Source organism: Ovis canadensis, chromosome 1, assembly GCF_042477335.2.
Source record: "Ovis canadensis isolate MfBH-ARS-UI-01 breed Bighorn chromosome 1, ARS-UI_OviCan_v2, whole genome shotgun sequence".
Taxonomy (NCBI): Eukaryota; Metazoa; Chordata; class Mammalia; order Artiodactyla; family Bovidae; genus Ovis; species Ovis canadensis.
Window position 1 is genome coordinate 46,742,431 of NC_091245.1, and position 23,269 is coordinate 46,765,699.

The 23,269-nt window shown below is 36.3% G+C and overlaps 1 protein-coding gene across 1 annotated transcript in view; it reads right to left on the reverse strand.

Moving 5' to 3' along the window:
• ANKRD13C (ankyrin repeat domain 13C) overlaps positions 1-23,269 on the reverse strand; it is a 91,506-nt gene continuing 68,237 nt past the window's right edge. The window contains exons 10-13 of the mRNA XM_069565359.1: positions 15,919-15,998; positions 13,256-13,354; positions 10,098-10,198; positions 1-2,250 (exon numbers count right to left, since the gene is read on the reverse strand). Of these exons, the coding sequence (XP_069421460.1) occupies positions 2,120-2,250; positions 10,098-10,198; positions 13,256-13,354; positions 15,919-15,998 (411 nt within the window). The 3' untranslated portion in view covers positions 1-2,119. The remainder of the gene's footprint in view (positions 2,251-10,097; positions 10,199-13,255; positions 13,355-15,918; positions 15,999-23,269) is intronic.

Consider the following 23,269-nt stretch of genomic DNA (forward strand, 5'->3'; position numbering starts at 1 on the left):
TTTTGAAAAGTCTAATATTGTGAAAAGTTTATTTGCATTAAATAGCTCCTTATTTTTACCATTATAAGAGATACTGACATATACCTGTCCTTTGTGATCAGATAAAGACATTTTGGAATGGATAATTTCTTTCTACTATTATTTATGAGAGAGAGTTAAAATCCAAGTGCAAAAGTTTCAGTAGTCTTCCTACCTCCAGTGTACCCCGGCAAAAGTCACAGCTTGTAGGGAACTGATAAGTCCTAAGCTGCAATGTACCATTTTTTTCCCCCACTGAATTAACCAGTACAAAAAAGATCTGCAGTATATTCCTGAAAGTATACCATATTGCCACAAAGTAAGGGAGCCTAAAAGCAACAGTGATCATTCATTACCTTTCAGTCTCAAAACCTCACATAATCATTGACAGGATAATAGATCTCTAAGTCACTTGATCAAAACATTCCCAAAATAATAGGGATCAACTTCTATTCAATAAACCTAGTATGGTTTTACCCACTCTTTCCACAGAATTCGACAGACCCACATAAGGTAATAACTGGTCTTTGAATTTTTTTAACTATGATTATTTTTCATCATATAAAATGTATTTAATAAACTGTCAACATATGCAGTGTAATAGGTATCAGCATGGAAGATGCAGCTTCAAAGACGTTTATTATAAAATTTCTTATGGTTGATGCTTTGGATTTTTAAATAAATCATCTCTTCAATAAAGGTCTCTAAACTCATTCAAATTATTTAAAATCCTGGAAAAAGTTTAAATTACTGATCACTCTAAAAAACTTGACAGATCCATTCTGACATTTCTCGGGATACATTTAAAAAACATTTCTTCAGCTAAGTTCTTTAATGTAACATAACATTTTATGACTGTTAATACATTATTCTCCCTAATTTATATTCATTTTTGGACCTTCAAACCATCTTGGAATAAGTATGAAAGATTTTAAGTGCAAAAATGAATAATGCATGATTTAAACACTGTGGAGGTAATTAAAATCAATAAATATTTTCTTGTGACTTAAAAAAATAACAGTAGGAATTGTCAGTCTTGAGTACGTTTCTGGAATTTAACTTGTAACAAATATATTCTGTTAGCATATAAAATGTTTTTACCTTATTTTGAAAGCATTAAATATGTAGGGATGTCCAAAATATGTGGATTGTTTTTAAAACTGACACAAATGCATCCATATACCACTAAAAACAAATGAAATAATCAGAATGATGTGCACTTATTAGGAAGCAAGTTTAAATATTTGGAATTTCTTTAAAGTGCTCAGATTTGGAAGAAGAGTATCTTTAAGCATGCTAACTGTACCTTATCATGAACACAAAAAAGGACTTTTAAACTCAAGTTTAGAAAAAAAAACCGAGGTTCTATGAAAGGAAGATTAGTAACAAACATTTTCCATTGAAAGAATTCAGGTAAAAATAAATAGCACCACAATGAATTGCACTAAGGTGCTAAAGGAGGTACCTTATTCCCTGCAGAGTGAACGCTCCTTCTGAAATGTATTGCAACATATAAATGCAACTGTTTAATGGTTACCATTTGGTTCATTCATCTACAGAAAACTGCATTCCTTCTAGTTCATTATATTGAACGAACATTCAAATTACTGAACTATACATAATGTTACATACTTTACATTTTATGAAAACAAAGCTTGAAGGAATATTTATAAAGGTCACCTTGAATATAAGATGACAAGTTTAAAAGGGCTTCATTTATCTTAAGACATTTAATTTATGTTAATGGTCCAGGAGTGTTTTAGATATAGATATAGATATATGCATATATATTTCAACAAGAAGTGTAAAAATTTTTAAAAACAAATCACAGCACTCAGCTGTTTTACATAAGAAGGACTTGGGGTCATTAAGGTGTCAAACTATTACACTTATGTATATTTTTAAAAAGACTGAAAATGGCACATCAGGAAACTTGCTGAAATTCTTGTTAGAGGCCCATTTCATTATATCACTGATGTGTCAAGTCAACATTAATTCCCTTTTCCTCGATGAAAGCATTTGTCCCTTCTATTTGGATTCACTCTGGGGTCTCTGCATTCTCTAGCTTTCCTTGGTTGAATGGCATCATCTTCTGTGTCAGTTAAAGATCAGGAAAACGGCTTGGGTCTTCCTTGTAGTCTTCAGGTATGGTGAAGATGGAGCCATCAAATTCATCATATCGAAACTCCTGAAAAGTCACAGTGGCTGTGATCGTAGGAAACACGGGTATATCTAGAGAGGACAATTAATGGTAACACTGTAAAATGAAATGGTAACTTATTTATAGACAATGAAATACTGTAAGAGAGAAATATATATATTCCTTAAAGTGTAAAAAAGCATTAGTCAGGGACCAGACAAACCCTAATACATGTCTAGTATGAGTGTGTTTGGCAGGGATGAGGGATGTGGGGGGAGAAGTTTGGCTACTCATGAGAAAAGAAAGACACCAAGGCATCAAGAGTTACATCAAAAAATCAAGGTCCCACTGCTCCCCAATCTTAGAACTATAATGGCAGATTCCACTAGACTATTTTTTCTTTTTCTTGGGGCAAAGGTATGGCTACATTTGTACTTTTTTGCATTCTGATATATTTTCTTTAGAATGTAGTGTATAGACTCTGAATCTGAGCTGATTTTTTTTTTCATTTAACATATGAAATGCATTAATCCTTTTTTGTTTTTAAAACACTAAAAACAATCCGTCACTTAAATATATGAGATAAAAACAATCTTGTCGGAACTGGAGTAATATCATACCACCACAGCCTAATATTTTTCTAAATAATATACATTTCTAGCTGAAATTGAGTTAAATCTGACAACAAAAATGACCAAATGGGACTTCCCTGGTGGCACAGTGAATAAGAAACTGCCTGCCAAAGCAGAGGACATGGACTCAATCCCTGATCTGGGAAGTTTCCACATGCCATGGAAAAGCTAAGCAGGTGCACGGCAACTAATGAGCCCTGTGCTCTAGAGACCAGGAGCTGCAATCACTGAGCCTGCGCGCCTAGAATCCATGCTTTGCAACAAGAAAACCACTGCAATGCGAAGCCCTTGTACTGCAACGAAGAAGAGTAGTCCCAGTTCACAGCAACCAGAGAAAGCTCACACAAAACAACGAAGACTCAGCACAGCCAAAAACAGATAAATGAATAAATTTATTTTTTAAAAATTAAAACTCAAAATTTGATTACTCTGCTTAGTTTTATTCCTAACACAATTTATTGGAAAGAACACAAATTATAAAACCTGGGTTGATTGCTACAAGTCATTTAACTTATCAGGCTCAAGGATTTCATCTATGAAATAAACTTGAAAGCCTCCTTAAAATTCTGAAATGATTCTATGAAAGCTAAGTTGAATGTCTGTCTAGGATAAAGGCATACCATTAACTAAGTCTGACTGTTACAAACCTAGTATTTTATTGCAGAAAGTAATATTTTCATTAAAAAAAAACTAAACACAGAAATCAACATAAGAATTACAGAGTTTTTCCAGTTATTTCTGAGGAAAAGATCATTCATTGGGGCCTACTGAGTGAAGATTCTGTTCTGATTCAGAGGTCAGCAAATTAAGGCCTGTTGCCTGGGCCTTGCAAGGCCTACGAGCTACAAAAGATTTTATATATTTTAATGGTTTAAAAAAATGGTTCATGCAGATAAAATTACATGAAATTCAAACATCATTGCCCATAGTAAAGTTTTATTGGAACACATGGTTTACTTACTCTCTATGGCTGTTTTCATTCTCTAATTAGAGACAATAGTTGTAACAGAAACCATATGGTCTGCAAAGTCTAAAATACTATCTTTCAGAAAAGTTGGCTGACCCTTGTTTTAGGCACTGGATATAAACCAGTAAACAGGAGAAAACAAATCATGCATTTAAGGAGGTTACATTCTGGTTAGGAGATCCAAACAAGTAAGTAAAGAGTAACTGTGACTGAGGATCCAAAAAAAAAAACAAAGCAAGTTGGGGGATAGGCAATTTCACTGTTGAAGGTAAGAGTTCTTGATTAGGGTTCAAAAGCAAACCTCAATAAAGGGACCTTTCAGCAAAGACCTGAGAAAAGAAACTATACAGTTGCCTAGAGGAAGAAAATTCTAAGTAAAGGGAGTAAGTTTTGTTTTTGTTTTTTAAAAAAAGCCCTAAAATCAAACAGTATGGTTTATTCTGGGGACAGGTGGGAGATCAGTTTGGCTATAGCCAAATGAGTAAGGGACAGATTAGCAGATGAGGTCCGAGGAGAAGTAGGCAGCCAGATCAAGTGGGGTTTAAGTCAAGGAAAAGTCTTTGGCTTTTACTCTGGATGAGATGGAAATCAATAGTTGGTTGTGAGCATACTAGCAACACATTTGAATAAAAGTCTGGACAGAGATAATGAGAATTTAATGTAGGATGACAAAAGTAACAGGAGAGATGTGTTCCAGAAGGAGCAGTCAGGGCGGCAGGAAGAAAATCGAGAGAGAACTCTATCTCAGAAGAGAGGAAGAGAATCTGTACCAAGAAGCTCCGCTGTTTCTAGCCTAAGGCTGTTACAAACTTATTTTTGTATACAGCCTTTTATGTGAGTATATCTTTATTTTTCTGGTACAAAAGGCTAGGAATGCAATTGCCTGACTGCAAGGATGTTGGATAGTTAGTTTTTATGTTTTCGTTTTTTTTTTTAAAGCAACAGCTAAAACGTTTTCTAGAGTGGCTGTACCATTTTACATAACCATCAGCAATATGAGTGATTGATCCAGTTTCCTCACATCTGCACTAACATCTGGAGTTGTCACGTCTTGGTTTTCTTAAATAGCATTATTTATTCATGTTTGGCTGTGCTGGGTCTTTGTTGTGCTCATGGACTTGCCTCAGTTGTGGCAAGTGGGGGCTACTCTCTAGTTGTGGTGCACAGACTTCTCGCTGCAGTGGCTTCTCCTGTGACTCGCGGGCTCCAGAGCGCAGGCTCAGTGGTTGTTGTGGCGCACAGGCTTAGTTGCTCTGTGGCATGTGGGATCTTCCCAGACCAGGAATAGAACGAGTGTCCCCTGCACTGGCAGACAGACTCTTAATCACTGGACCATCAGGGAAGCCCCAGCAATGTTTTATTTTAGCCATCCTGTTGCTGCTGCTGCTAAGTCGCTTCAGTCGTGTCCGACTCTTCGCAACCCCATGGACTGGAGCCTACCAGGCTCCTCTGTCCATGGGATTTTCCAGGCAAGAGTACTGGAGTGGGATGCCATCACCTTCTTCTCTGCCATCCTGTTAGGTATATACAATGATCTCACTGTGGTTTTAGGCTTCCCTGGTAGCTCAGCTGCTAAAGAATCTGCCTACAATGTAGGAGACCCCGCTTCGACTCCTGGGTCGAAGATCCTCTGGAGAAGGGATAGGCTACCCACTCCAGTATTCTTGGGCTTCCCTTGTGGCTTAGCTGGTAAAGAATCCGCCTGTAATGTGGGAGTCCTGGGTTCGATCCCTGGGTTAAGAAGATCCCCTGGAGAAGGAAACAGCTACCCACTCCAGTATTCTAGCCTGGAGAATTCCATGGAGTATCCATGGGGTTGCAAAGAGTTGGACATGACTGACCAACCTGCACTTTGTTTCACTGTGGTTTTAATTTTTTGTTGTTTTCCAGTTGCCAAGCCGTATCTGAAATTTTGATATTTGTAATTTTATTTTCATACAGTTCAATATATTCTTTTCCCTTGAGATTTCACCACTGACCCATATATATATTTAGAAGAGTGCATAACAGAATACCACAAACTGGAGATTCTCCTGTTATTATTTCTAGTTTGACTTGACTGTGACTGGTTTCCATTCCTTTTCAATTCTTACGGTTTTATTTTATAGCCCAAGATACAGCCTATCTTGGTATATGTTCCATTTAAAAAAAAAAAAGGGTACCCTGCTGATGTTGGGTGAAGTGTTCCCATAAATGCCAACTAGGTGCTCTGGTTTATGGTGGTATAGAGCTGTTCTATAGTATCCTTGCCGATTTTCTTTCCAGTTGTTCTGTCAGCTGTTGAAAGAAGGATGTTGCAGACTCCAATAATAATTGAAAATCTATTTTCCCTTTCATTCTTTCAGTTCTTGCTTCACCATCCTACAGTTCTGTTGTTTGGTGTATACATATTTAAGATTGCTTTCTTCTTCATGGATTGATACCTTTATTGTTATATAATACCCCTCCCCCCCATAATTTTCTTTATTCTGAAATCTACTTTGTCTAATATTAATATATCTAGTCCTGTTACCCTTTGATTCATGTTTTCATGATACATCTTCTTCCACCCATTCACTTCATTTTCAACTTGCCAAAATCATATTTGAAGAGAGCTTCTTAAAGACAGCATGTATTTGAATCATGGTTTTTAATCTATTCTTCCAATCTATGTTTTAAATGGTCTGTTTAGACTGTTCACATGTACGGCAATTATTTATATACTAAGACAATTCTGCTATTTCATTGCTTTTTTGGTCATCTCTTTTTTCATGTCTTTTTCTTGCTTTCCTGTAGGTTACAGGAATACTATTTATTTGTTTGTTTACTTTTGGCTGCACCACGAAGTATGCACAACTTCCCTGATCAGGGATCAAACCCCACAACCTCTGCAGCAGAAGCGTGGAGTCTTAACCACTGGACCACCAGTGACATGACCACAGTTTAGAATTTTATTTGTATTTATCTATAGTATTTTTGAGTATATCTCTTTGTACACCTTCTTTTTTTTTGGTAGCTGCTCTAAGTATACATTAAATATAACTAACTTATCATTGGTTCCTGATGTCATCATTTCAGCAGTTCAAGTGATATAGAAAAACCTTGCCTCCCCCTCCTTTACCTCCTTTTCACTTTCCCCTATTTATAATATAACTATAAATGGAAAGAATGGAGAGATAAAAGTAGACTTGGAGTAACCTGGCTATGAGAAGCAAAGGTTAAAGCCAAGTGCTGGGTAGGGTAGAGCTAAAGGGATTGTTTTATTAGATTGGTTGAATTTTTCTCTGAAGTTTGGCCATATTCCTTCACCTCCCTGACCCTGAATCTCTCTTTTTTTTTTTTTAAGCTACACCATACAGCTTGCGGAATCTCAGTTCCCAAACCAGGGATTAAACCCAGGCCATGACAGTGAAAGCCCAGAATCCTAACTACCAGGCCACTAGGAAATTTCCTAGATTGGTTGAGTTTTAAAAGGAGAAAGACCTTTGACTGGTTGAATTTTAAAAACCTGAACACAACCTAACAGCTAAGAGAAGGCGGCTGTACTGGGCTTCCCTCATGGCTCAGATGGTAAAGCGTCTGCCTGCAATGCGGAGACCTGGGTCCGATTCCTGGGTCGGAAAGATCCCCTGGAGAAGGAAATGGCAATCCACTCCAGCACTCTTGCCTGGAAAATCCCATGGATGGAGGAGCCTGATAGGCTACAGTTCATGGGGTCGCAAAGAGTCAGACACGACTGAGTGACTTCACTTTCACTTTAAAGCAGTTGGGAGGTTAAGGAGAAATGTAGGAAAACAGAGCCAGCTTTTTTAAAAAGTGGGAAGGAGAACAGATCCATAGTACAAATGAAGAGATTACTCAAGCTAAGAAAAGGGACACCACTTACAATGATATAGAAAAGCTGTAAGAAAAGATAGCGCTTGGGGCAAAAAGTTTGTATGAAAGGTTGGGAATAATGAGGGAGGTCTCATTATTTCTGATGGCCTCTTTTTGTAACTAAGAAAACAAAAAAACTCATCTGCTTAGACTGCGGGAGGAAGTAATGGAGGGGACGCAGACGGGGACTGATGAAGGAGGCTCAGATTTAGCCTTTGAAAGCAAACTGAGAGAAGCAGCAAATCAGAGAAAAGATCATTCAAAATTAGCATTTAAAGCTTTGGCTGAGGACTTCCCTGGTGGTCCAGAGAAGGTGGCACTAGTGGTAAAGAACCCACCTATCAATACAGGAGACCTAAGAGACACAGATTCGTTCCCTGAGTCAGGAAGATCCCCTGGAGTAGGGCATGGCAACCCACTCCAGTATTCTTGCCTGGAGAATCCCATGGACAGAGGAGCCTGGTGGGCTACAGCCCATAGGGTTGCACAGTCATACACAACTGAAGCGACTTAGCACACACGCACACCAGTGGTTCCCCCTTCCAATGTAGGGGACATGGGTTTGATCCTGGAGTTGGGGAACTAAGATCCCACATGCCATAGGGCAACTAAGCCCACGCACATGTTTCACAACAAGAGAAACAACTACAGAAGCCCCGATCACCGCAATGAAGAGTCTATGTGCAGCTCAGCCAAAAAAACAAAAAGCTCTGGCTCATTTTGAAAATATACACTTGTGTTAACAATTTCCAGATTTCCCCCCTCAGTTGTACCTTCTATCCTAAATATAGAAACAGAAATGACTGAAGATTAAACTGACCTAGGACTAGATATTATAGGGTCATTGTAAAAGAAGGACAGAGACGAGAAAGATACTTAAGCAAATTCCCTATGAGTATATACGCAAAAAATTATAAATCCCTTGTCAATAAAGCTTATGTCAGAGAAATGCCTGCAAAAAAGTGCTGTAGACTTTTTTCCCATAAAACCAAGGTGTTTCTTTTTCACAAAAACTTGTGTTATAAGGTTTGACTTTGGCTTGGAACTTAAAAAAAAATGTGAATACAATAATAGTTTCATATACTTAATTCCTGCCCTCTATTCAGGTTTGTCACTGTGCCTCTTAAATACAATATACAGAACAGAGCCAATGCTTGAACTATTTTCTGGCTATAGATAAAGACAGTGGGATTTTAAGCTTCTGCAGAAAAAGTTGTGTGATGATCCATAACTCAAACACTCAGCTCTTCTTTAGTTTTTAGCAATTTCTGCCTACAATCTTATCATTGGTTTACTCAAGTAGATATAGGTTCTCTGCATTTTAATATCACAAAGGGAATCTAGAATGACATATTGAGAATATGTTTTAAAATCAATTTTAATTCACAATATGCATATTCCCAAATTTGAAAAATTGAGAAGGTTGGGTTTAATTTTTAGTAATAAAAGCATTACTTCTGGGAGTATAGCACCTGCCCTAATTGTTCTGAGATGTGGTTTCAGTAATATTGAGTGAAATAAGATAAATATATCAGAGGAATTATACAAAAGTTATATTTTCTCTGTAATACCCCCTACCCCATCCAGAATATAAACACCAAAAGGACAGGGATTTTCACTGTCTCTCATCATTAGAAAAGGGTTCAGCACACAGTAAGCACTGATTAAATACTTGGTGGCTGGATCGATGGGTGGTATTGAAGGCCCCCATGGAGCTTAGTGAAGTGAAGTCACTCAGTCGTGTCTGACTCTGTGACCTCATGGACTGTAGCCTATCAGGCTCTTCCATCCACAGAATTTTCCAGGCAAGAGTACTGCAGCGGGTTGCCATTTCCTTCTCCAGGGGATCTTCCCAACCCAGGGATTGAACCCGGTCTCCCACATTGCAGGCAGATACTTTACCATCTGAGCTACCTGAGAAGCCCCCCATGGAGCTGAAATCACTGCTAAATCTAAGCCTCAACTCCTAAAGAACCTGTAAATAGTGTCTTACTCCTCTTTTTCTAATATAGTTAAGAAGATAAATATATACAAAATGATTTTACTGTTTTGAAAGATCATTGGTAAAAGTGAAGTTAGGTTTAAATATTTAAGACTGAAAAATAAAATGTAGTAAGTATTACTTTATCACTGAATATGACTGTTGACCCCAGAAATATTCCCACTGTTCAGAAGCTCAGAATCTGCAGAAAATATGGGCTAAAATCCTGTCTCTCGATTTCACATTAAAATATTATCACAGTGCATAAGTTCACTCACACCCTCTTGAATGAAATATTTGTATATCCCTCACTTACATTTGCTTTAAATCAAGGAGAGTTTTCATCAAGCAAAATATGAATATCAATGCATGTAATTACAGAAAAAAACATAAAATTATAAACTAGGAAATCCATATTCCTTCAAAGAATATTTCTTTTTAATGTTAGTAAACAGCTCTGTATTTCTAATAGACATTAAACTTACAAGACAATTTTTCTCTTACCTAGTTTTACAGGAAAGCCTGGAGGAAGTTTCATTTGAACAAATTCTCTAAGCTTATTAAAGTGCTTGAAGGGAGCTATTACTTCCAAAACATTCAATAATCTGAAATATGGAAGGAGAAAAAAATTTTTCACATTGATTTTATTGTGTCCTTACATTTTATAACTACATGCTCCAAACTTACAGTATCACAGCTCCAATATCACAGATGTTAAAGATGACACCTCCTTTACCTCATTTTTTTTGGTTTATTATTCTTTTCACTGTGTCAAGGTCTATAACTTTTACCTTTTATTGTGCAGCCATAATTTCCACAGTTATTTGATCTTAGATCTACATTTCAGCAGACTCAAAGCTCACATTAGTCCTCCTCCTAAAGTCTACACATCCCCAAGTTCTTTAATTAGCCTACTGTTTGGATGCCTGAATTGCACTGTCAATTTTGTGTGTGAGAGGGCTCCGAAGTGTTTATTATTCCTTGATTTCTTACAGATTTGATAAATGAGTATTTCATTTTTGCATACAAAAGGGGACTCTGACTGGCATAGTTTCAGTTTATACTATTTCCCTCTTAACTAACACAATTTCACAAGGTCTCTTAGCAAGTGCTAAGAGGTCTCACGTACTCTTAGCACTCAGTATTACACTCGTCATTATACTGTAACTCATCCTTTTAGCCTTTGGTTGGATGAATTTGATTTCAAGTAGTATTAATTTTCTCTCAAGAAGGGCTCATGGCTGCTGTACTGACTGAATTTTTCTGTGTCCTTTTCAATTGCCTTGATATATAAATGAAATTTTACCTAATTGTGGAAAAAAAGTAAGGTCAGGCTGTTTTTTCAACACCTTTTCTCCCAAATGCCTTTAGAGAGTTCTCTATTATAACTGAAATGCAATAGTTTAATCAGGAAAATCACTGTTACTACTTCTTGTCTATTTTTATTGAAGCCTAATCAGACTACAGATTTAATTCTTCCACACAAGAAAATTTGCTTCTATTATATTTTGAATACTATTTTGTTTACATTTTGGAGGCTTTTTATTTAAGTGGAACAGCAACGATCCTTATATTGAACCACTCTCCTCCATAAATCAGTTCAGTTCAGTCACTCAGTTGTGTCCAACTCTTTGTGACCCCACGGACTGCAGCACACCAGGCTTCCCTGTCCATCACCATCTCCTGGAGCTTACTGAAACTCATGTCCATCAAGTCGGTGATGCCATCCAACTATCTCATTCTCTGTCATCCCCTTCTCCTCCTGCCTTCAATCTTTCCCAGCATCAGGATCTTTTACAATGAGTCAGTTCTTCGCATCAGGTGGCCAAACTGTTGGAGTTTCAGCTTCAGTATCAGTCCTTCCGATGAATATTGAGGACTGAATAGTATTATCCTCCATATATATTACTTCTCAAATTCCTTTAACATTTTCTTTCACTGGACTTCCTAGGTGATACTGGTGGTAAAGAACCCGTCTGCCAATGCATGAGACACAAGAGACGCGGGTTCAATCCCTGGGTCCAGAACATTCCCCTGAAGGAGAGCAAAGCAACCCACTCCAGTATTTTTGCCTGGAGAATCCCATGGACAGAGGAGCCCGGCAGGCTACAGTCCAAGGGTCACAAAGAGTCGGACACGACTGAGCAGATTTAACAAGCACATGCATTTCTTTCACTGGATTCACTATTAGCTATCAAAATTTAATTTTTGGCCACATCTGTTCTGTTCATTGTTGTTTCTAATGTATTTCTTTTGCAATAGTGCTATTTAGTGCTTAACTTATTTCCTTAGCTTTATAATCTCCTTTTCATTTCATTCTATTATACCTTAGAGTGATCTAGTTTACAGATCATGTTCTTTTATGCTCTCCTAAAGTATTTCTAAAACTTATATTTTCACTTACATTTTATTCTAGAATGAGTTCTTTAGCTCTTACATACTATCTATGTTCCTTATTTTACTTTTTTAAGGGGGAATGGTTATAATTGCCACATTTTATAAATTCTGAGATACCTAATTTTTATTCACATATTAACATCTCTGAAATTGGAATAACTCCTAAAACTGATAACATCTTATAATTTGCCACAGTTTTCTTCTTCCTTACAATATATATCCAGAGTATCTTAGAGTCATTTTGGGTTCAAGATAAGATAAATTTTGCAGACTTGTATGTATGGCTAATTCCCTTCCTACATCTTCTGAGAACTATTATTTTCCTCTTTGATCAACAGCTTGAAGACTAGATATGGAACTCTATCTACTCTTCTAAAACTTGGCTATTGAGGAGTATAGGATGTATATAGAATCTGTAGAAAAATAAGGGTCCTGCTCTCTTCCAAAAGAAATTTTTTTTTAATGTATTAGGTCAGACTGGAAGTAGAAGGATCTAGGAAGGAAAGCCTAGGGCTTCAACTCATCCCCAGCTTGTGAGAAGCCTGAATTTACCGTTCTGTCCGAATCGGCTCTAGCTACCCATCTCCCATTCCAACATCTCTCCAAACTGGTTTTTTTTTTTTTTTTTAATGAGCAACTGATGAATACAGGTTTGGAAGGATATATTCAAGATATTCATGGGAGTATTGTTTATATTGGTGACAAACTAAAAGTAATTAAAATGTTTATCAGTAGGAGGATAACAAAATAAATGGCAGTACATTAATACCATAAAATACCAAGGAAAGAAAAAAAAAAGATAATGTAATTATTTTAAGAACTCCAAGATAACTCACTTTTAAGAGAAAAGAGGAAACAGAATAAAATGCAGACTATTTCCCCATTTTTACAAAAAATGCTAAAAAAACACAAAGCAAAATTTAGACAAAAATACATTATTTACCTGTCAACTATTAGGAAGGTCAAAGAAAACTGCCATGTTTATTCTATAAACTTCCATACTGTTAGATTTTCTACAATAAGCATGTATTCATGTATTATTTTTATAATTTAAAAAAATTATTCAAAATTTTATTTAGTTGAAATAATTAAAATGTTAATATTTTGAGAGCTGGAAAATTACTAGAAGGGTGTAGACACTGCCAAAGCAAAGGCTATTTTACATTTCAAAGGCCTCAAATCTACCACTCAGATGCAAACATAATTATAGCCTTAAGATTTTAATAGTTTCTTTCATAAACTTGTGCAGTTAGTAACAAACTTACGATTCAATTCCCAAGGGAAATTCCTGGCTCATGGCTATTGTGGCTTTAAACGTTTTCTTACTTTCTTTGCACACCAGTTCTCTACCCAGATGAGGAGCTCTAAATTGAAAAAGAAAATATTAGGAAATTTTTTCCACGCTGTATCATCATCCTAAGAAGAATCTGTCATCTTTCAATGACATTCATTAATATTTCAACTTTTCTTACTCTGAGCATAGAAATAAAATTATGCTAATAGAGAATGAGACATGTATAACAATTGAGACAAGGGTAACAAGGAAAATAACAAGGTATAAAAAGTTATTTCACACTGAATATAATTTTAATAATCACTATTTTTAGTAACCAAAATCCTAGAGAAAAACAAACTTTAAAAATATCATTCCAGGTGGGAGGGGGGTCCAGGATGGGGAACACGTGTATACCCGTGGTAGATTCATGTTGATGTATGGCAAAACGAATACAATATTGCAAAGCAATTAACCTCTAATTAAAATAAATAAATTTATATTTTAAAAATATATATACCATTCCATATTTTTAAATCACTTATTCAATTCAATCTCTTTTTACTATCTATGGTTCTCAGCACTGATCAATAAGAAGCAAGGTAAAGCATAAAGAATTTTATATTGTCAAATATTATAAGAAGGAAACATTTTATAGAAATTTTAAAAGTATACTACAAACCTTCCAATATTAAAGAAAAGACAACTTCTTCCTAAGCATAACGGTAAGTAATATTTATTCTCCAACAAAAGAACATTTTCTATGAAAGACAGTACCTTCTTTGATATGGTCAGCTAGAAAAATTTATTTATTCAAAATAAACTATTCATTCATCATTCTTTTATTCAATCAGCATTTACTGGCTACAAACTATGTACTAGGTACTTTACTAATTATAAGCAATATCAGTTCAGTTCAGTTCAGTTGCTCAGTCGTGTCCGACTCTTTGCAACCCCATGAATCGCAGCACGCCAGGCCTCCCTGTCCAACACCAACTCCCGGAGTTCACTCAGACTCATATCCATCAAGTCAGTGAAGCCATCTCACCCTCATCCTCTGTCGTCCCCTTCTCCTCCTGCCCCCAATGCCCCCCAGCATAAAGTCTTTTCCAATAAGTCAACTCTCCCATGAGGTGGCCAAAGTATTGGAGCTTCAGCTTCAGCATCATTCCCTCCAAAGAAATCCCAGGGCTCATCTCCTTCAGAATGGACTGGTCGGATCTCCTTGCAGTCCAAGGGACTCTCAAGAGTCTTCTCCAACACCACAGTTCAAAGCATCAATTCTTCGGCGCTCAGCCTTCTTCACAGTCCAACTCTCACATCCATACATGACCACTGGAAAAACCATAACCTTGACTAGACGGACCTTAGTTGGCAAAGTAATGTCTCTGCTTTTCAATATGCTATCTAGGTTGGTCGTAACTTTTCTTCCAAGAAGTAAGCGTCTTTAAATTTCATGACTGCAGTCACCATCTGCAGAGATTTTGGAGCCCCAAAAAATAAAGTCTGACACTGTTTCCACTGTTTCCCCATCTATTTCCCATGAAGTGATGGGACCAGATGCCATGATCTTCGTTTTCTGAATGTTGAGCTTTAAGCCAGCTTTTTCACTCTCCTCTTTCACTTTCTATCAAGAGGCTTTTTAGTTCCTCTTCACTTTCTGCCATAAGGGTGGTGTCATCTGCATATCTGAGGTGACTGATATTTCTCCTGGCAATCTTGATTCCACCTTGTGCTTCTTCCAGCCCAGCGTTTCTCATAATGGACTCTGCATATAAGTTAAATAAGCAGGGTGACAATATACAGCCTTGATGTACTCCTTTTCCTATTTGGAACCAGTCTGTTGTTCCATGCCCAGTTCTAACTGTTGCTTCCTGACCTGCATACAGGTTTCTCAAGAGGCAGGTCAGGTGGTCTGGTATTCCCATCTCTTTCAGAATTTTCCACAGTTTATTGTGATCCACACAGTCAAAGGCTTTGGCATAGTCAAGAAAGCAGAAATAGATGTTTTTCTGGAACTCTCTTGCTTTTTCCATGATCCAGCGGATGTTGGCAATTTGATCTCTGGTTCCTCTGCCTTTTCTAAAACCAGCTTGCACATCTGGAAGTTCACGGTTCACGTATTGCTGAAGCCTGGCTTGGAGAATTTTGAGCATTACTTTCCTAGCGTGTGAGATGAGTGCAACTGTAACATTAAGCAATTGTCTTGGGTAAGGAAAGTAGTCTGGCAGAGGCTGAAACAAAGGGATGATGACATGGAAAGGTAAAAAGCAGATAAACAATGAGTGGCTTTACAGACCTTGCAAAAGACTCTGGATAAGAAGAGAATATAAAGTTCATCTTACAGCGAAAAAACTCAAACAAGCAGTTTAACTAGGCAGTCTTCATATTCTATTTCCTTAGAATAATGTCGTATGGGTTTGGGGAGTATATAAACTGGCAAGAGGGTCGTAAAACTGCAGCTCTACATTTTACTTGAAAGAGAGAATGTAATTAGGGATGCTTCTCCCTCATCATACTTCATCCACATTTTTAAAAGAAAAAAGAAGTGCTTCAGACAAAACTATACTACTAATTCTCTGTAAAAAAATTTTTCTATAAAACTTTTTTCCTATAAACCAAAAAATACATGAACACAACAAAACCAACACTTACTTTCCATTTTCAGCAGATATATACTCTTCCCATGTAATAGTGTTCTGAGGAGGAGGGGTAAGGGACTGTCTTCGAATCGGCTGCCAAAAAAAAAGAAAGAAAGAGTAAGGGGGAGAGGGAAAGGGAGAAAGAAGGGGAATAGAGACAAAAGAGAGACCGAGAGGGAGACAGAAAAGAAAATTATATTTTAAAAAATATAAAATTAAAACATGAAATAAACTACAATCTCCTTAATATCATCAATATAATGCTTTAAGAGGTTATTCAGAGACAGTTCCATGTTATAAGCTCCATCAGTAATATTTATTATTAATATCATTTTTAAAATCTCAAAAAAAAGAGAAGTATAAAAGAGGTAAAATCCATTCATTTATATCATCTAAAATGTTTCTGACATTATGCTAGATGCTGATCATGGGAACTACAGAGAAGTATAAAAACTAATCCTGACTTCATGGGGCTCACAGTTCAGAGCTGGAAAGAAAAAACATACACAAACATGAACAGTTAATCAGGAATACAAAATATTAAATGACTAAAGACAAAATTTGCTTACAAAAAACTGGGTAATACAGGGGTTCAGAAAACAGGGCAGTCTTCTACAGACAATAAATTGAGATTAGAAGATTAACACTCCAATTTAAAAGAAAAGAAAAAGAATATTTTGGACAGGGAGAATAACGAAAATACTAGGTTGACTTGAACTAGGGAGGAAAGTTCAAAAGGAATATCAACAACAGTGGTAAGGGTCATATCAGATTTAAAACTTACCCCTTGTCTTTGTTAACTAAGAATCTGGATCACTATAGGATAAACTGGCAATAAAGAAATAAGGGAGTAGAGTAGAAATTGCTAAGAAAAAATCAACAGGACAAACTATGTACAGCAAAAGGGTAATAAGTGAAAGACTGCTATAAATAACAACAACAAAAAAAAAACAGTACCACTAGGAGAGGTTCCATTCAGAAAAGTATAGTTTTGGATATAATGAGTTTAAGATGTTAATAGGCAGCATGTTAAACCAAGGATTCTGAAGACACAAAAATGAGCCAGAATCCCACCCAGCTCCACTAGCTAGTAGTTATGTGAACTGGGACAAGAAACTTTATATAACTGTCAATTTAACTCACCTGCAAAATGGAAATAGGACCATCACATCACAGTTAAAAATTCAATGAGACAATGTATAGAAAGGGTTAGTGCGTGGCACATTAGAAAAGATTCAGTAAATAATAATGAGTATTTTATACTGGGAAGTTCCTAAAGGGCAGTTACAAAAAGAGAACAATCAAGAAGGAAATCATATTTAGAAATAATGTTAAGAATTCTCTGACTAAATAAAAAGTAAGAAAACAGGACTGATGACTGAGTCCTAAAACTCACACAGACTGGGGGTGGTAGGATTGGAGAATGCAGAAGAGGACAGAAAGGAGCCTTTCAAAGTGTTTAAAATTAAAGGAGATATTAGTCAATAAGGAAAAAAAAAAACAACAGAGTACCAAGGTATCATGGACGTGAAAAGACTGTTTCAGTACCATAACACAAAGACTTTAAAGAAGGCTGAAAAACTGGCAGTTAGATTTTGTTGGCTAGAAATCATTGATGATCTCTGAGTAACAGCCGAAGAATGTGGGATGAAAGGAAACATAGTTTTTTGAGCATCGGGCAGTATGAAAGACAAAATTCTGCCCTTGAGAAGCTTATAAAGAGATACACAGGAAGTGAGTAATTATAATCCAGGGTGATGGTTATTATGATAGAGAGATCAAGAGGATGGCATAAAGAGCACAGAGAAGAGATTGGCCTGACCCAGGCTGGGGCAGGCAGCCAAAAAGATGTGGGAGAAAGGCTGGTTCCTAGTGGAGAAGTCTGAAAGAAAGAGAACAAAATAACCAATTGAAGGACACTGAAGAACAAACAATGGTGAGAACAAGCATGCTGTAACAGGAAACTACAAGTGTGGTGTGTCTAGTTGGCATAAGTAACATACATAAAAAGAAAAACAGCAAGATACAGGGTAAAAGGGCAAGACAGAAGAGAAAAAGTAGTTTGAAAGGGTTTTACGCAGTAAGTAGACTGTATTTTACTCAAAAAGCAATGGACAAATATTTTGAGCAATATTATGCAGCTTTTAGAACACAAACATTGGAGCCAGACTGACCAAATCCTGGCTTTGCCAATTACTAGCTGACTTTGGAAAATTATTCAAACTCTTTTGTCTCGTTTAGTTAACTATAACTTCTCAGGGTTGTTGTAAGGATATAACTGGATAGTTAACCTAAAATACTTAAAACAGTGCCTAACGAACAGTAAATATTCTATACATTTTAGTTATTAAGGCTTTACATAGTTCAATCTATTTCAGAGAGCTCATTCTGGTAGCAGTAAGTTAGGAAGCTATCTCTAATTCAAATGAGAAATGATAAGGGGAGCTATTTCAAAGTGGAAGAAGAGAGATTCGTGAGATCTTTAGGATTTTGTGATCAAGTGTAGACACAGAGAAGGCAATGGCACCCCATTTCAGTACTCTTGCCTGGAGAATCCCAGGACGGAGGAGCCTGAAAGGTGGCAGTCCATGGGGTCGCAAAGAGTCGGACACGACTGAGCAACTTCACTTTCACTTTTCACTTTCATGCACTGGAGAAGGAAATGGCAACCCACTCCAGTGCTCTTGCCAGGAGAATCCCAGGGATGGGGAGCCTTGTGGGCTGCCATCTATGGGGTTGCACAGAGTCAGACACGACTGATGCAACTTAGCAGCAGCAGCAGCATAGACACAGAGGTAAGGAAAGTTAAGAAGCTCAAGGACAAATGGCAGGGTGCTGACTTAGGTCATGGTAGCAGATAATGGTGGTACCACTCAGAGAAGGAAAAAAATTGTATGATCAGATTTAAACATACTAAATTTTAGATACCTGTATTTATCCATGTGGAGGAAGGAAAATACTATAGATCTGGTGATTAAAAGTCAGGTCAGAACTGAAGGTATATACTGGGGGAGAGTTACTAGTATTTATGTGGTAACTGAAGCATCAGTTATATATCTAACAGAGAGACATTAGAGAATACTAGATGTCTACTCAATCAATAATCTATTCTGCTATTCTTTGTTGTAAAATCTTCCTACCAATTTTTGACTGGACATGTTACTTCCTAGATAAAAGACTTCTTTTCTAGCCATCTTTACAGCCAGCTAAGTGTTATCATGTAACTAAGTTCTAACTAATGGGATTTGAGCAGTGATGTGTGCAACTTCTGGTTGGGTTCTCAAACAGAACATGTATGGCCTTTCCTTCCTAATTACTATTAGGAATTATTATTCCTAATGGTTGGGATACTAAGCAGGTAATAAACCATCATATACCATGTGGATGAGAGCTAGATCCTAGAAACGCTAGAGAAATATTGATAAGACAGAAAAAAAAAGGATAGGTCTGAGATGAACTCACAGAGCAATGAAACCATACAAACTCAGATTTTTACATAAGAAACTCCTGTCTTGTTTAAGTTACTGTAATTTTGAATCTCTTATAGTCAGTGAAACTAACATCATGAAAAAAGTGGAAGTGTTAGTTGCTCAGTTGTGTCCAACTCTTTGCAGCCCCATGGGACTGTAGCACACCAGACTTCTGGGTCCATGGGATTCTCCAGGCTGGAATCGGTTGCCAACCCTCCTTCAGGGGATCTTCCCAACCCAGGGATCCAACTTGCATTTCCTTCATTGCAGGTAGATTCTTTACCACTGAGTCACCAGTCTATTTAATACCTATATATATATTTAATACTTGTATATATATTTGGCTATAACTAGTGTTATATATATATATATATATATATAAAATCTTAGTGAAGACTCATTTTTCTGGCATGATTAATGTAGCATGTCATATAATTTTACAGGTAATAAACTTCTCTAAGCAGTTTCTACTATTTCCAGTAGAATTCTTTCTAAACTATGTATTAAACGTCCCCCATCTTAGTAGAGACTAATGAATCTAACTTCACCTTTTACTGAGCACTTTACCTCACCATTATGAAAATCAGTTGTTAGATTTTAATAAGCTCTGTCTTAGTTTATGTTTATTCCAACTTGCCCTTTGTTATATACTGATACTAGCAGTTGAATCCGTCAGTGTTCCCTCCGTGCAGTTATCACAACTATTTAATGAAACAAGAAGACATGAAGGCTGCCACAGGACACCAGATGGCTTTCTGTTATTTCCCCAAGGCTCTGTAACTGAAATGACATCAAACCTTTCCTACATAATTAAATGCAAACTTCTAATGCCTGTTTTTCTTAAAGCATAAAAAAAGAGTTTTAATTTATTGCTAGATTTGCTAAATTTTAGTATTTTATGTTGCAAAGATTTCTGGAAGTTTAAGGCATTCATGTATTTTATGTCTATGTGTTCCTATTTTGATTTTATATATTAAAAAATATATAATCACTAACAGAGGTTAACTCAATATTCTACATATATATATATCTAGTTGGCATAAATTAATACTTTTATCAATGACTGTCTAACGTATAAATATGACACTGCTTCCTCCAGTTGGATAGAACAAAGTGGAAAGCAGCACCAAAAGTATAGGAGCAAGTAGCCATGACTTAAGAATTTCTGAGCACTTAAATTTTACTATAAAAAATACTGTTAAAAATATATACTAAATATGTCTGGAAAGGAGGGGGGAAGAAGAAGTAGGCATGGCAAAACTAGTTAAACAGCAATTTCTCCTAAATGCTACCTATACGCTATTTCTTATAGAAATTAAAACAAATATTTGGCTATAAAAATGAGAAGAAACTCAAAAGCTAATTATTTAGAATAAAGAACATAAACTCATTCTGAAAAAGACTAGTATATTTATTTTTAAGAAATGAAATTTTATTAAAATGTGGCTTTAAAATATAGTATTTTCGGGAATTCCCTGGCAACCCAGTAGTTATAACACCATGCTTTCTGCAGGTTCAATCCCTGTATAGGGAACTAAGATCCCACAAGCCATGCAATGCCACCCAAAAATGAAAAAAAATATATATATATATATATGTATATATACAATATTTTCATGTCTTTTTGAAAACAATCATAATAAAAATAGTCATACATATTTTCTAGGCTTGCAAAAATTTCAATAATGCTCAAAAGCCGAAAACATGTTTTTTACTAATATGTTTTAGACACAACACTGAAAAAAAACACAATACTAATTTTTAATACACTTTTCAATAGCAAACTTCCCTTATTCCTTTTCCAAGTTCAATTTCACAATATTCTGAAAGAATTGCTAAGATTAGTTAAATATGTGAATACACACAAAGAAGAGACTATAACAAAGGCAGACTGGGAAGCTATATACTTAAAATAAGAAGAACCTGGGGAACGGTCCTAGAATCAAAACCCGTCATTGCTACTTACAGCTTTATGATTTCAGATATATTATTTTTTTTTAAACTTCACTCTCCTTTCTATAAAATTGCATAATGATAGTCATCTCAGTTCAGTTCAGTTCAGTTGCTCAGTCGTGTCTGATTCTGCAACCCCATGAAGTGCAGCATGACAGGCCAATCTGTCCATCACCAACCCCCAGAGCTTACTCAAACTCATATCCATTGAGTCGGTGATGCCATCCAACCATCCCATCCTCTGTCTTTCCCTTCTCCTCCTGCCTTGAATCTCAGTAGGTCAATGTAACAATTAATAACAAAATGAGATAATATATGAAAAAATACTTCACACAATACCCAGCACAATTTCCTTTGATTCCTAATTAGAAGTCAAAAGCTTAATTATTTAACTCACATTATTTTGTTCTATTATATAGGCATCTGGGATTAAACTAAGTTTTAAATTCAATGTGTAAAACTGTACTTGATTAAAATGTCAATTAAAGACCCTTTTAACAATTCAATTGCATTGTTACAAATTCCACCCTAAAGAAAATAACTTGTGTACTTATCTCAAAATGGTTTGCTGCCAAAATTAAACAAAAGTAGCAGTAAACACCTATAAGCAATAAGCAAAACAATGTCATCTTTTTAAAAAGAACTATAATAAAAATAAATAACAATGTAGGTCCAAAGAAATGCCTTTTTTGGCTATTTTACAATGAAAAAGGGTAGTGGCTTTGTGAAAGATTAAGCTCATCATTCCCTCTCAGTCCATTTCCTATTACCCCAACATAACACATCCTACAACTCCTACTGATCAAGAGATCAGTAAATACCAGGAGATGTATGGAAAATAAAGTCTAGTGAGGCTCTATCCCAAGGACAAAAGAAAAATGAGGACTGCAAAAGGATCTGACAGGAAGAGAATAGGATCATACTAAACTGGTCTGATCACATTTTAACTTAAACATTTAATGTGGATTCTTAAGTACTTTTACATCCTGTACTCATGAAACAATGGCTGATTTGCTCAATATATAAACTTCTTAAACATTAAAATAATTTTCCAAACCATCACAGTATCACCATGAATTAATTGAAACCTGGCATACTTTTCTACAAACTTTGTCTATCCCTAACACAAGAGAAGACTCTACGCATGGACATCACCAGATGGTCAACACCAAAATCAGACTGATTATATTCTTTGCAGCCAAAGATGGAGAAGCTCTATACAGTCAGCAAAAACAAGACCCGGAGCTGACTGTGGCTCAGATCATGAACTCCTTATTGCCAAATTCAGACTGAAATTGAAGAAAGTAGGGAAAACCACTAAGACCATTCACGTATAACCTAAATCAAATCCCTTATGACTATACAGTGGAAGTGAGAAATAGATTTAAAGGACTACATGTGATAGACAGAGTGCCTGATGAACTATGGACGGATTGGTGACACTGTACAGGAGACAGGGATCAAGACCATCCCCAAGAGAAAGAAATGCAAAAAAAGCAAAATGGCTGAGGAGGCCTTACAAATAGCTGTAAAAAGAAGAGAAGTAAAAAGCAAAGGAGAAAAGGAAAGATCTACCTGTTTGAATGCAGAGTTCCAAAGAATAGCAAGGAGAGATAAGAAAGCCTTCCTCAGTGATGAATGCAAATAAAGAGAGGAAAACAATAGAATAGGAAAGACTAGAGATCTCTTCAAGAATATTAGAGATACCAAGGGAACATTTCATGCAAAGATGGGCTCAATAAACGACAGAAATAGTATGGACCTAACAGAAGCAGAAGATATTAAGAAGAGGTGGCAAGAATACACAGAACTATACAAAAAAGATCTTCACGACCCATATAATCACGATGGTGTGATCACTCACCTAGAGCCAGATATCCTGGAATGTGAAGTCAAGTGGGCCTTAGAAAGCATCACTACGGACAAAGCTAGTGGAGGTGA